Source organism: Cajanus cajan, chromosome 3 (assembly GCF_000230855.2).
Source record: "Cajanus cajan strain Asha chromosome 3, NIPB_CcT2T_4, whole genome shotgun sequence".
In the NCBI taxonomy this organism is placed as follows: domain Eukaryota; kingdom Viridiplantae; phylum Streptophyta; class Magnoliopsida; order Fabales; family Fabaceae; genus Cajanus; species Cajanus cajan.
The window spans coordinates 15824657-15836930 of record NC_138519.1 but is presented as its reverse complement, the minus strand read 5'-3'; the positions used below and the strand labels follow the sequence as shown (position 1 = coordinate 15836930).

The 12274-nt window shown below is 29.7% G+C and overlaps 1 protein-coding gene across 2 annotated transcripts; it reads left to right on the top strand.

The window, feature by feature from the left end:
• The first annotated feature begins 619 nt into the window (after window positions 1-619).
• On the top strand, window positions 620-11615 carry LOC109801983 (uncharacterized). Of its 2 annotated transcripts, none has more exons than XM_029271474.2 (4): window positions 620-1071; window positions 1295-1349; window positions 8765-8854; window positions 9368-11615. In XM_029271474.2, the coding sequence occupies exons 3-4, from the start codon at window positions 8839-8841 to the stop codon at window positions 11413-11415; spliced, it is 2064 nt and encodes a 687-aa protein (XP_029127307.2). In that variant the 5' UTR covers window positions 620-1071; window positions 1295-1349; window positions 8765-8838; the 3' UTR covers window positions 11416-11615. The 2 variants fall into 2 exon arrangements, with proteins under 2 accessions (XP_029127307.2, XP_020218751.3); XM_020363162.3 differs by having other exon boundaries at window positions 621-1071; window positions 1290-1349.
• Window positions 11616-12274: the final 659 nt, after the last annotated feature.

Below are 12274 nucleotides of genomic sequence, written 5' to 3'. Positions count from 1 at the left end.
TCCTAGGTAAAAAATATCTATTCTTAATGGTAACCTTATTGGATTGATGGTAGTCTACTCTCATGCTCCTAACCTTTTTCTTCACTAGCAACATATGCACCCCTCAAGGTGACACAATTGGCCTAATGATGAATTGTTTCTCTTGAAGCTTTTCTATTTATTCCTTGAGTTCAACTAACTGCTTAGGGCACATCCTATATAGGGTGTTACAGATATGGGTGCAGTATCATGTACTAAGTTTATGGAAAATTCAATCTCTTTCGCAAGTGGTAAGCTAGATATATCCTTAGGAAAATTCTCAGGAAACTCACTCACTAAGGGGATCTCACTAATTAAGTTCGTTGTCTTTCTCAAGTTTCGAATAGGAAAGAATCATGTATACCTTATAAGTTTTCTTTTAAATAAAAGGGATACTTCTATTTGATTTTCACATTTTTAGACATTTATATGTCTTTATTATATAATATTTTTTTCACAATTATATCTCTTAATAAAGGTAAAATAGAAGAAAAAATATATAAAAAAATTTATCAACTCTATCAATCATAATTACCTTTTTATTTTGTAATCACATTTAATCTTTAATTTGATTTAAAATTAATTATATTATCTCATTTAATTTACAATCTTATAACTTTATTTTTTTTATTTTATATTATTTTTGAACAAAATACATAAATTCTCACCACCCAATGATAATTATAGAAAAAGTGAAAGATGATATGTTTTACTTATTAACCTGTTCGATAATCCAATAATGGGTATCTAGCAAGTGGCTAAGGTCAATATTCAAAACCAAAGTCTCCATATTTTATACTTAGTATAGCTGGCAAGCAGTAAGCTATTCAAAACGAGGTAAGATCTTTGTTTATATATCCATGCTCACATTTTTAAGGTAAGGTCTTTGTTTATACTTGATCTTGTCTCTTTGTTTATATTATTTTTCTGGTCGTCATTTTTATTTAAAGTTTTAGTCTACGTTTCCATCGTTACTCAAAGAGAAGATGCGACCTTGCACGAGTGAACAGAGTCAAGTGGTTGAGTTTGCTCTGGAAGGACCGTCACACCGGAGTGAGTACTTCAATCTTCTTAATATTTATTTACGCGTGCATATGGTGTAAACTCTGTTTATCTCCACAACCAAATTCTTATTATCGCCCCAAGTTTAGAATTTTTTTTTCTACTTATAACTTAGTCAGAAATTATTGTCTCAATCTTTGCTAATAAACATCTAAAATGTACCATTATTTCACACTTATTATTCATAGAATCATTTATTTTGTCTTTAGAGTAGCCAGAGTTGGGCCTGGGTGAACTATAATTAACTGGATCGAGGAGGCTATATTCAGGTATGTATAAATGCTTTCTTCGCAGCTTTGGCCCTTCATTGTACATCTGATCTGTAAGTTAGACCCTTCGATCAGGGAGTTTATTTATAGTTGAATAAGTTTCTTCAGTATGGAGAAAAAAAATAGAAAGATAGATTGTAAGAAATTTAAGCTAAAACTAGTTAATATATAAATTAAATCAAATATTTTTAAGAAACTAATAGAAAAAAAAATGTTACAATTAAATTAACTTGTACATAAACTAATATTAATTATGTAAAAGCTTATATATGTCATTCAATTCTTTTTTCACTAGTAAATGTGATTTTGAAGAAATTTACTCTAATAAATCGTAAATAGCATGATGGCCATATGTATTTACAATTATAAAGAATGTTATATATATAGTGACATATAAAAAGTATTGGTATATGTATAAAATATATAAATATAAATTAATTTTAATATTAATTTTAAATAAAATTTAATAACATAATTTATATTACTATAATTTATATTTACACTTTTAAAAATATAATAATATATATTATATTTATAATTATACTGTAACTTAAAGTAGTTTTTAATTAGTGTAATGAATTAGTATATGACAATTTTTTCAAAGTGTGGCAAGCATACACTACAAGAAAAATGCAAATTTTTTATGGAAAATTTCTGACGGAAATGGATTTGACAGAAATTTCTGTCGGAAATTTCTGACAGATATATAAATCCGTCGGAAATTTCTGACAGAAATATAAATCCGTCAGAAATTTCTGACGGAATTTTCCGTCGGAAAATTTCCGTAGGAAATTTCTGACAGATTTATATTTCTGTCAGAAATTTCCGACGGATTTATATTTCTGTCAGAAATTTTCGACAGAATTATAAATTCGTCGGAAATTTCTTATTTTTAATTATTATTTTTAATTCTTATTTAAATTTATTATTTTAATTTCTTATTTTTAATTTCTTATATATATTTGTAATATTAAAATTTTATATATCTTTTAAAGGTATAAATATATATTATAATTATTTATTACAAGTTTTTTATATTTACAATTAGTATTAAAGATGAAAATAAATTTGGTCACACTATATATATTTTAAGTATGACTTATTTATCTATCATAGACAATTTTTAAATGTTTGGGTAGAACTACAATCATAAAGACTTATTTTATAATAATTTAACACTATTAAAAATATAAAAATAAATATGTTAAATTTTATAAAAATACAGTTTAATTTATTTATGATATAAATATGTTTTTAATATTTAATATATATTTTTATATGATAATTTATTTTAAAATATATCTTATAATAAAAATTCTAAATGGAACATAAATCTTCTGATTTTTTTTATTTTGATTTTTTTAATCATTATATATGTAACAGCCCAAGCAACCCGCATGTGGATATTGTCCGCTTTGGCCCACGGCGTCACGGTTTTGCTTCTGGCGATGACACGCATGCCACCCCAAAAGGCCTCCACACAAGGAAGGTATCCACACCCATATATATGGCATGCTTCGTTCGCTTTCCTAACCGATGTGGGACTATATCCACCCCCCCTCAAGGGAGTCCAGCGCCCTCGCTGGCACACCGGCCCGGGTCCCGGCTCTGATACCAAATGTAACAGCCCAAGCAACCCGCATGTGGATATTGTCCGCTTTGGCCCACGGCCTCACGGTTTTGTTTCTGGCGATGACACGCATGCCACCCCAAAAGGCCTCCACACAAGGAAGGTATCCACACCCATATATATGGCATGCTTCGTTCTCCTTCCTAACCGATGTGGGACTATATCCACCCCCCCTCAAGGGAGTCCAGCGCCCTCGCTGGCACACCGATCCGGGCCCCGGCTCTGATACCAAATGTAACAGCCCAAGCAACCCGCATGTGGATATTGTCCGCTTTGGCCCACGGCCTCACGGTTTTGCTTCTGGCGATGACACGCATGCCACCCCAAAAGGCCTCCACACAAGGAAGGTATCCACACCCATATATATGGCATGCTTCGTTCGCCTTCCTAACCGATGTGGGACTATATCCACCCCCCCCTCAAGGGAGTCCAGCGCCCTCGCTGGCACACCGGCCCGGGTCCCGGCTCTGATACCAAATGTAACAGCCCAAGCAACCCGCATGTGGATATTGTCCGCTTTGGCCCACGGCCTCACGGTTTTGCTTCTGGCGATGACACGCATGCCACCCCAAAAGGCCTCCACACAAGGAAGGTATCCACACCCATATATATGGCATGCTTCGTTCGCCTTCCTAACCGATGTGGGATCAGAGCCGGGACCCGGGCCGGTGTGCCAGCGAGGGCGCTGGACTCCCTTGAGGGGGGGTGGATATAGTCCCACATCGGTTAGGAAGGCGAACGAAGCATGCCATATATATGGGTGTGGATACCTTCCTTGTGTGGAGGCCTTTTGGGGTGGCATGCGTGTCATCGCCAGAAGCAAAACCGTGAGGCCGTGGGCCAAAGCGGACAATATCCACATGCGGGTTGCTTGGGCTGTTACAATATACAATTTAACTATTTTGATATTTTCAATTAACGTATACAATAAATAAAAAATACAAAAGATAAACATGCATGCTACAAATTTTATTTTATCAAAAAATTATTTATTTTAATATATTACATTATATATGTGAATATTAAGACATATATATATATATATATATATATATATATATTATATATATTTTAATTAAACTTTTTTAAAAAATTAATTCATTATTATGAATTTTTTTTTATCACATGAAAATTGATTTTCTTCCAAAATTTGACAGATATGAAATAAATAAATATTTTTAATGAATCTATATATTTATTTTATTAGAATATAATTTTTATTTTTTAAAATATGTTATTTTTTTAGATAAAAAATTATGTATATGTCAAATAGTAGTGGGGGCAAGTGCCCCACTATTCCAAACGTGCATCTGTCCCTGTATATATATATAGTATAGGGAGTTATAATTATACCGGTGTAACTTTTACTAAGTATTATGCCGCTCTATAACTTTATATTAAATGTGAATTTTGTAAATCTAACCGTTAAATTGAAAGTTTATATCACTTTATACGTGTATATCAAATTGTGTTAAAATTGAACAACAACTGGAAGATAATCCAAGTGTTCATATTTTAGTGTATTTTGAAATGAATATATTACATCAATTTTGTTTTATAAAAATGAAGTATTAAATCATATTGGATTAATATAAAGTTTTGTATATATAATCTATAAGAGATATGAACTTTCAATCTAACAGTTGGATTTACCAAATTAACATTTAATATAAAGTTATTGAGCGGTGTAATACTTTGTAAAAGTCACATTTAATATATATATATATATATATATATATATATATATATATATGAGGGGGGTTATAATTACAATGATATAAATTTTACTAAGTGTTACACCGCTCAATAACTTTATATTAAATGTGAATTTTATAAATTCAATCGTTAAATTTGATATGAAAATATTATGATATAATTAGATAAGATTTTAAGTTAGTATTTTATTAATGGTAGATAATTAAAAAATAAAACATGGATAAATACATTTTTTGAATTTTATATGTTTGATTTAAGATAACTTATAAAATAACTCTTAGTAAAGTTATTCCGCTTAATAACTCATGGTGTGTGTTTAATTTCATTGATCCAATTAATTGTTAAATTAAAAGTTATTAAATTTTACTAATAATTAATATAAAAAAATAATTAGTTTTGGAATAAATTATTTGCTAATTAATAATATAATTGAAACATTATTTATTTTAAATTATTTAACTAAAATCTTATTGACAATTTACTATATGATCTTAATATTTTTGTATAACTAATATCTAGTTTTAAATTTGATATGAAAATATTATATATAATTAGATAAGATTTTAAGTTAGTATTTTATTAATAGTTGATAATTAGAAAAAAAAATAAGGATAAATACATTTTTTGAATTTTATATGTTTGATTTAAGGTAAATAAATATATTAAATTAATTAGTAATTTATTTAAAATATTAAAATTTAATTTATATGTAATAAATAAATATTTATATTTTTATAAATTATATTATCATTATAAATTATAAAATTAAATAATTTAAATTATTATTTTAAATAGAAATAAGTAGATGTTAATTATAAAAGTAAGTACATATAAAATAATTAAATATATTATTATTATTATTATTATTATTCGTAATATAAAATTATTATATATTATGATTATAGTACAAATATGAGATTGTATATTAGAGGATGACTTAAATGAATTAATTTGTACAAGTTATACTGACAATAGACATAGACATTTCGGTAGCTTACTCATCAGAACTTCACAGTTAAGCGTGCTTGACCTAGAGTAGTACTGGGATGGGTGACCTTCTGGGTAAACAGTGAAATATTGTGAAATAGAACCTTTGAGAGGCTAAATATGAGGGTTGTTACATTAATAAATTTAATAAAATTAAAAAAAAAATTATTTCCGACGGAAAATTCTGTCAGAAATTTTGACAAATTTTTGACGGATTTTTCTGTCAGAAATTTCTGACGGATTTTTCCAACGGATATTTCTGTCAGAAATTTTCGACGGAATTTTCCGATAGAAAAATCCGTCCAAAATTTTTCGTCGGAAAAATTATTTCCGACGGATTTTTTTTTTCGACGCTATTTTTTCCGACGGATTGAAATCCGTCAAAAATCTGTCGGAAAAAGAAAAATCTGTCAAAAATTTACCTATTTTTGTCAAAAATTTCTGTCAGAAATCAATATTTTTCTTATAGTGATACGATGATAGCAATAAGATCAACACTTGTAACATGACAAATCGAAATGCTACAGTAGCCTGCCTAAAGGTATTCAGTTTAGGCACTAATCTGGACAAAAGAATTATACAAGAATCTTTGGTTATGACACCGTTTGGATGGAAGGCTAGTTGTCTTAAAATTTAAAGAAGCCTATTAGAGAGATGTGTCCCGTCACTTTAAAGACAATTTGAATTACTTTAAAGACAATTTGAAGTGTATTTGTAAGTCAATGGAAGAAATTGTGGTAATTTATCACTACTAGAAATTTTCTTATTATATATGATTTTCTTATAAATTTTTCATAAAAATTCGTAGAAATATTGTTTTTACAAATTCTTTTGCAAAATTTTATCTGCAGATAATATCTTCGTGGATAATATGTTTTGCGAATTTTAAAATTTGCAAGAAATTTTCCTGCGAATTTTCTTGCGAAAAAAATCACATAAAAGTTTCTTGCAAAAAAAAACTTCCCAGGAAAGTTTTCTACGAATTTTTTTGCAAGAAATTCTGCAAGAATATTTTTTATGAAAAAAAAATTAAAGAAATTAATATAAATTCTATTAAATATTTTTAAGAAACATAATCTTTTAAATTCTAAGATTATAGATTATAAGTCTAACATTCAACCATACAAATCAACTTGTAAGGTAAGTGTTGTTCCAACTTATATACTCTTTAATTTTTTTTTTATTTTCAATCAGTGTGGGACTTAAAGTTTTTTTAAAATATTAAACTCATAAATTAATTAAATATTTTTTTTTGATTTTTCTGGTGGATTCAAATTGGCAGGAAAATCTGTAGGAAAATTTACCTTTAAAATTTTTCTACCATTTAGTAAACATTACTTATGAATTTATTTTTGCAAGAAAATTTGCAATAAATAAAATAAAATTCTTACAATATTTTTTGAAAATTTTTACCATGGAAAAAAATTTCTTATTGATCATTAAAATTGTAGCAAAATTTGCAAAAATTTCTTGTAGATTATTTTTCATAAAAAAAATGTAAGAAATATCTATAAATTATTTTTCATAAATAAATTCATAAAAAATTTTGTATGAAATTATTATTGCAAAAAATTTCGCAAAAAAATTTTACGAATATTTTTTTTAGAAAAATTCGCAAGAAAATGACACTTTTCTAGTAATGTATCTAGCTGTATTATTCTCTTTTAAGATTCTCATATTGTACTTGAATGATTTATTCATACCACTCATCCTGAACACTTACAATCTCGAGTATAAAGTATTATGCAACACCAAACATGTAAATGATGTAATAATGATCCAATAGTGATGGTCCAATAACCATCCGATATGATAAGAGATGATTTGATAAATCTAATAACAAATAATTATTGTTAAAATAGAGTTTAATATTATCTTAAAAAAATTATTTTGATCTATATTCATTATTATATAGTCATCTCACTAATTTATGTAAAAACTCTGAAAGCTTGGTCAAGTTGTTGTTTTCCAAACTTTGTTAGCAATCATTTTCTCTCTTGCATACTGGGATAGTTGCAAATAGAAAACAAAAAATTATGAAATTAACCTACTCCTTTATGATGAAATAATCGTCAACGTGTGGTTGTTAATTTTCAAAGCAAATAAGTCTCAAGAAATACTTTTTATCGGATATTATTCACTTCAAGACTTGGTGAATTTTTTGAAAATGAATACAATGGAAAAGGTAGACCCTAATTAAGAATCGATGATAGATCTTCATTTACTATGTTTGAGGCACTATATATGTGGATTTAATTGGTAAACATGCACTCATCTTGTAACAAACAATACATGCATGTTGGATATATTTCAATAAGACTTCCTTCTTTGACTAATGAGAAAAATAAAAAAGATAGATGATAGATCATCATTTAATATGTTTGAGGCACTATAAATGTGGATTTAATTGGTGAACATGCACTCGTCTTGTAACAAGCAATACATGTATATATGTTGGATATTTTTCAATAAGACTTTCTTCTTTGTCTTGTGAAAAAAAAATAAAAAGACAAAACACGAACTCAAGTCTCAAGGAATTTATTTTTAATAATAATTTTTTCTGACAAATAAAAAATTACACGGTGCTGTATTGTAGGAAAAAATATATATTAATAAATGGAATAGTCTTATCTCACAATGAAGTGGTGGGTTCTTTAATGTATTATTCAATAAAATTTATTAACAAGGGGAAACTAATAAAAACCAAAAAAAAAAAATTTAAAACAAATTTATTATAAGTTTAAAATGTCTTTGTTAAGTAATTGAGAACATTTATTATCGGTCAAAAATATGATGACAATACTAAGAGTTGAACTTAAGATCGTGTGCATACACATATATACTTGTTTTAATATATAAAATGGCGGGATTAAATTTATAACCTAATTTTATAACCATGGAATTCATAAACATTAACTCAACCATTCAGAATGAGATCTACCTTACTAGTTGTTGTTAGCTAGATACCTTAGGTAATTGGTATTCAAGTTATTCATCTCTTAAAAAATTCATAGTTGGCAATAGGTTTATATAAAATTAAAATTATTCATTTATATCTTCATTTTTTTTTTTTTTTTTGCAGTTGATTCCCTCTCGTCTTGCTCTCGGCTAGAGAATCAAAAGCTTAATACTAAAAACGTAAAGTGAGAAACTAGAATGATACTGCTTCCAAGTAAGTTTTGTATATGCTTGCTCTTTAAATCTTAAAAACTTTTGTTTTCATTTACCCAATTGCTCTCTATTTTTTTCTCTATAACTTTCAAATTTGTTATTTTCAATTTTACATTAAAATCTCCTCTCCTTTTTTCTCCTTTTAATCCATTACTGCTTGCTCTTAAATTAATTATTTTCATTTTCTGCTGTTTTCATAATAAACAAAAGTCTACATAGTAAATACTAATTTTAAATTATGATAAAAATATGTTTTAGGTTTGTTAGTCCATTTGGTTAAAATTGGTTTTAACCCCTACATTTTAGAATCAGTAGTTTCAGTTCTTGTATTTCTGAAATACATAAGATATAGTCTTTGATTATATAATTCTTTGGATTTCACGAAGGATTAAAGCCATCGCATTTTAAAAAATAGATATTAAATTAAGTTTTCACTCAAACTCTAACTTAAAAGGAGTTAAACTGAAACTATTGTTTTTTTATCTACACCATCATGAAATATTTCTGATCTCAGTCATAGGTACTTGGATGTCCATAGAAGGGCACAGGAGGTTAGCTCAAATAATCCCAGATGAGGTGCAAGAATGGTGGGACAAATGGGAGTTACGAGGACTCATTTTGCTTAGCCTTCTATCGCAGATCATATTAACATTATTGGGCAACCGTACTAAGTATAAACCAAATATTTGCACACGACCACTTGTTTGGTCTGCCTACCTGCTAGCAGATTGGATAGCAGCTGTAGCAATGGGTGTCATCTCCAGCAATCTTGGAGATTATTACAACAAAGGTGAACAACCAAAGAATGTAGATCCTCAACTTCTTGCATTTTGGGCTCCTTTTTTTCTAATGCACCTTGGTGGTCCTGATACAATCACAGCTTATGCATTAGAAGACAATGAGTTATGGTTAAGACACTTGGTTGGTTTGCTGTCTCAAACTGCCCTCACTGTCTACATAATTTTTATGTCTTGGAAAGGCAATTGGCTTTCACATATCACCATTCTCATGCTAATTATTGGGATCATCAAGTACGCCGAAAGGACTTGGTCTCTCTATTGTGGAAGCATCAAGAATCTCAGAGATTCTTTCCTTCGTTCAATTGATTCTTCTGAAAAGAGTGAACAATGGCAAGAACCAAGGGCTAGCGCTCCTATTAACAGTGTAGAAGATTTCGTGCAGGGACTAGCTGATTCAATTGCGGATTCAGTCACAAGAAGGAGCCGTCGGATAGGAAACCAAAGGGTTTTTCTTAGGGCTATTTATATATTTATAAGCCTCTTTGTTGATTTGGTCTTGGGCCCATGGGATATTAATCGAGACAAAAAAGAATTTCAAGCCGAGGGGCGTTTCGGCTGGTCCGTTCCTTTTTCCACAGTGGATTATGAACTCAAATTGATGTACGATGTTTTCTACACCAAGGCATTTGCAAACTATGGCATCTTGGGTGTGATTTCACGCTTGATCACTCTAACTACCACTATCGTTGTACTTGTGTCATATGCTAATTCAAATGCAAAGATGGAGCACCTGGTTGAGGATCACATCATCACATACTTGTTGTTGGTTGGAGCATTAATAGCAGAAATATATGCATTTATATCAGCTTCCTTCTCTAGATGGACGAAGCACTACTTTGTAATTAAGGGCCTAGGACTATGTTGTTGGCTTTATGAGTGTATAGATTGCCTAACATTTTTTGGCAAGGGTGGAGTCCGAATTTCTTTGGGACAATCTGACTTCTTCAATTTGATTTGCAACAAAAAATTGAACATAAAGGGTAATTTCTTCCCGGTGAACAACATTGAAGAACTCCCAAGTGTTAGCCATTGCTTAACCTCTGATCATTTACAACAAGCGATCCACAAACACTTGTATGATAAATCAGAGAAAGGCTCACAATCAAATGCTTCGGGCGCCCCTGGATATAGAAATCTTTTATTGGAGAAAAATGGTCCAATTTTCTCAAGTGAACTTGAATTTCATAGAACCATTATTACTTGGCATATTGCTACAGATCTATTTTATTACTCTAATGATGAGTCAAGTTCTATATTTGACTCAAGGAAGAACTGCAAAGAGATGTCTGATTATATGTTTTACCTCTTGATCAAGCAACGCCACATGTTGCCGGTGGGTGCAGGGCTGATAACTCTTCGTGACACAATAATTGAAGCCATGAAATTTTTTGAGCACATCAAAGTTGTTCCAGAAAAAAAGAATTTAGCTCAAACTTGTACGATGTTGCTTCAACAAGACACAGTTGCTACAACAAGAGATGATGAAGCCTCATCCTCAGGAATGCAAACTACGTCTGTTCTGTTTCATGCATGTGAGGTCGCAAAACAACTCAATGCTGAACAATATAAACATCTGGTATGGGACTTTCTTGAAGAATTATGGGTTGAGATTATGTGCTATGCTGGTGCACAATGTAGAGTAGATATGCATGCTCATCAACTTAGAAGAGGCCCTGAATTTCTCTCTCATATCTGGCTCCTTCAAGCTCATTTTGGTTTGTTGGATCAATTTCAGATATCATCTCATCAGGAAAGTGTGTAAATATGCCAAACCTGTGAATAAGGAAACCATAATTCACAATCTAGTCTCAGACATTTGATGTTGTTATTTGTAGTAGCTTGTGTTGATTTGTTGGACTTGGATACTATGTTGAGTCACCGGTACTTTATTAAATTTACATATTTGATGTTATTTATAATAGCTTGTGTTGATGCGTTAGACTTGGGTACTATGTTGAGTCACCTATACTTTATTAAACTTACATATATGCATTATTGTTGGTGATTAGGATATATATATATATATATATATATATATATATATATATATATATATATATATATATATATATTGAGAGAGAGAGGTTATAATTACACCGGTGTAATTTTTACTAAGTATTACACCGCTGAATAACTTTATATTAAATGTAAATTTTGTAAATTCAACCGTTAGATTGAAAGTAAATCAGCTAGCCAAACACAAACAACACATACAGTAATATATGACAAACATAGTTCATTCATAACATAATAAACAATAACAAAAATTATAATGCATGTGCAATGAAAATGAACTATATATTATCATGCATAAAAACATCACACTTGTGCATTGCCCCTAGCGGCACACTAGAGTAGTCTAAGAGCACATGTCAAGTTACACCCTCTGTGCACTCTCACTAAAAAGACATATTACTAGAGTCTGGTTAGGATAGCTAAGCCACACAAGATACATCTCATGTTCACGAGGGCAGCATTGGGACTTCCAAACCAAGTTATCCCCAAGGTTGATTACCACTTTTACATTTCCCTAACAGTATATTCCTTATTCCCTACAAAAAAAAAACACTTATTACAGACGGATTTTTTTCTAAGGATAAATATTCGTCTGAAAAATGACA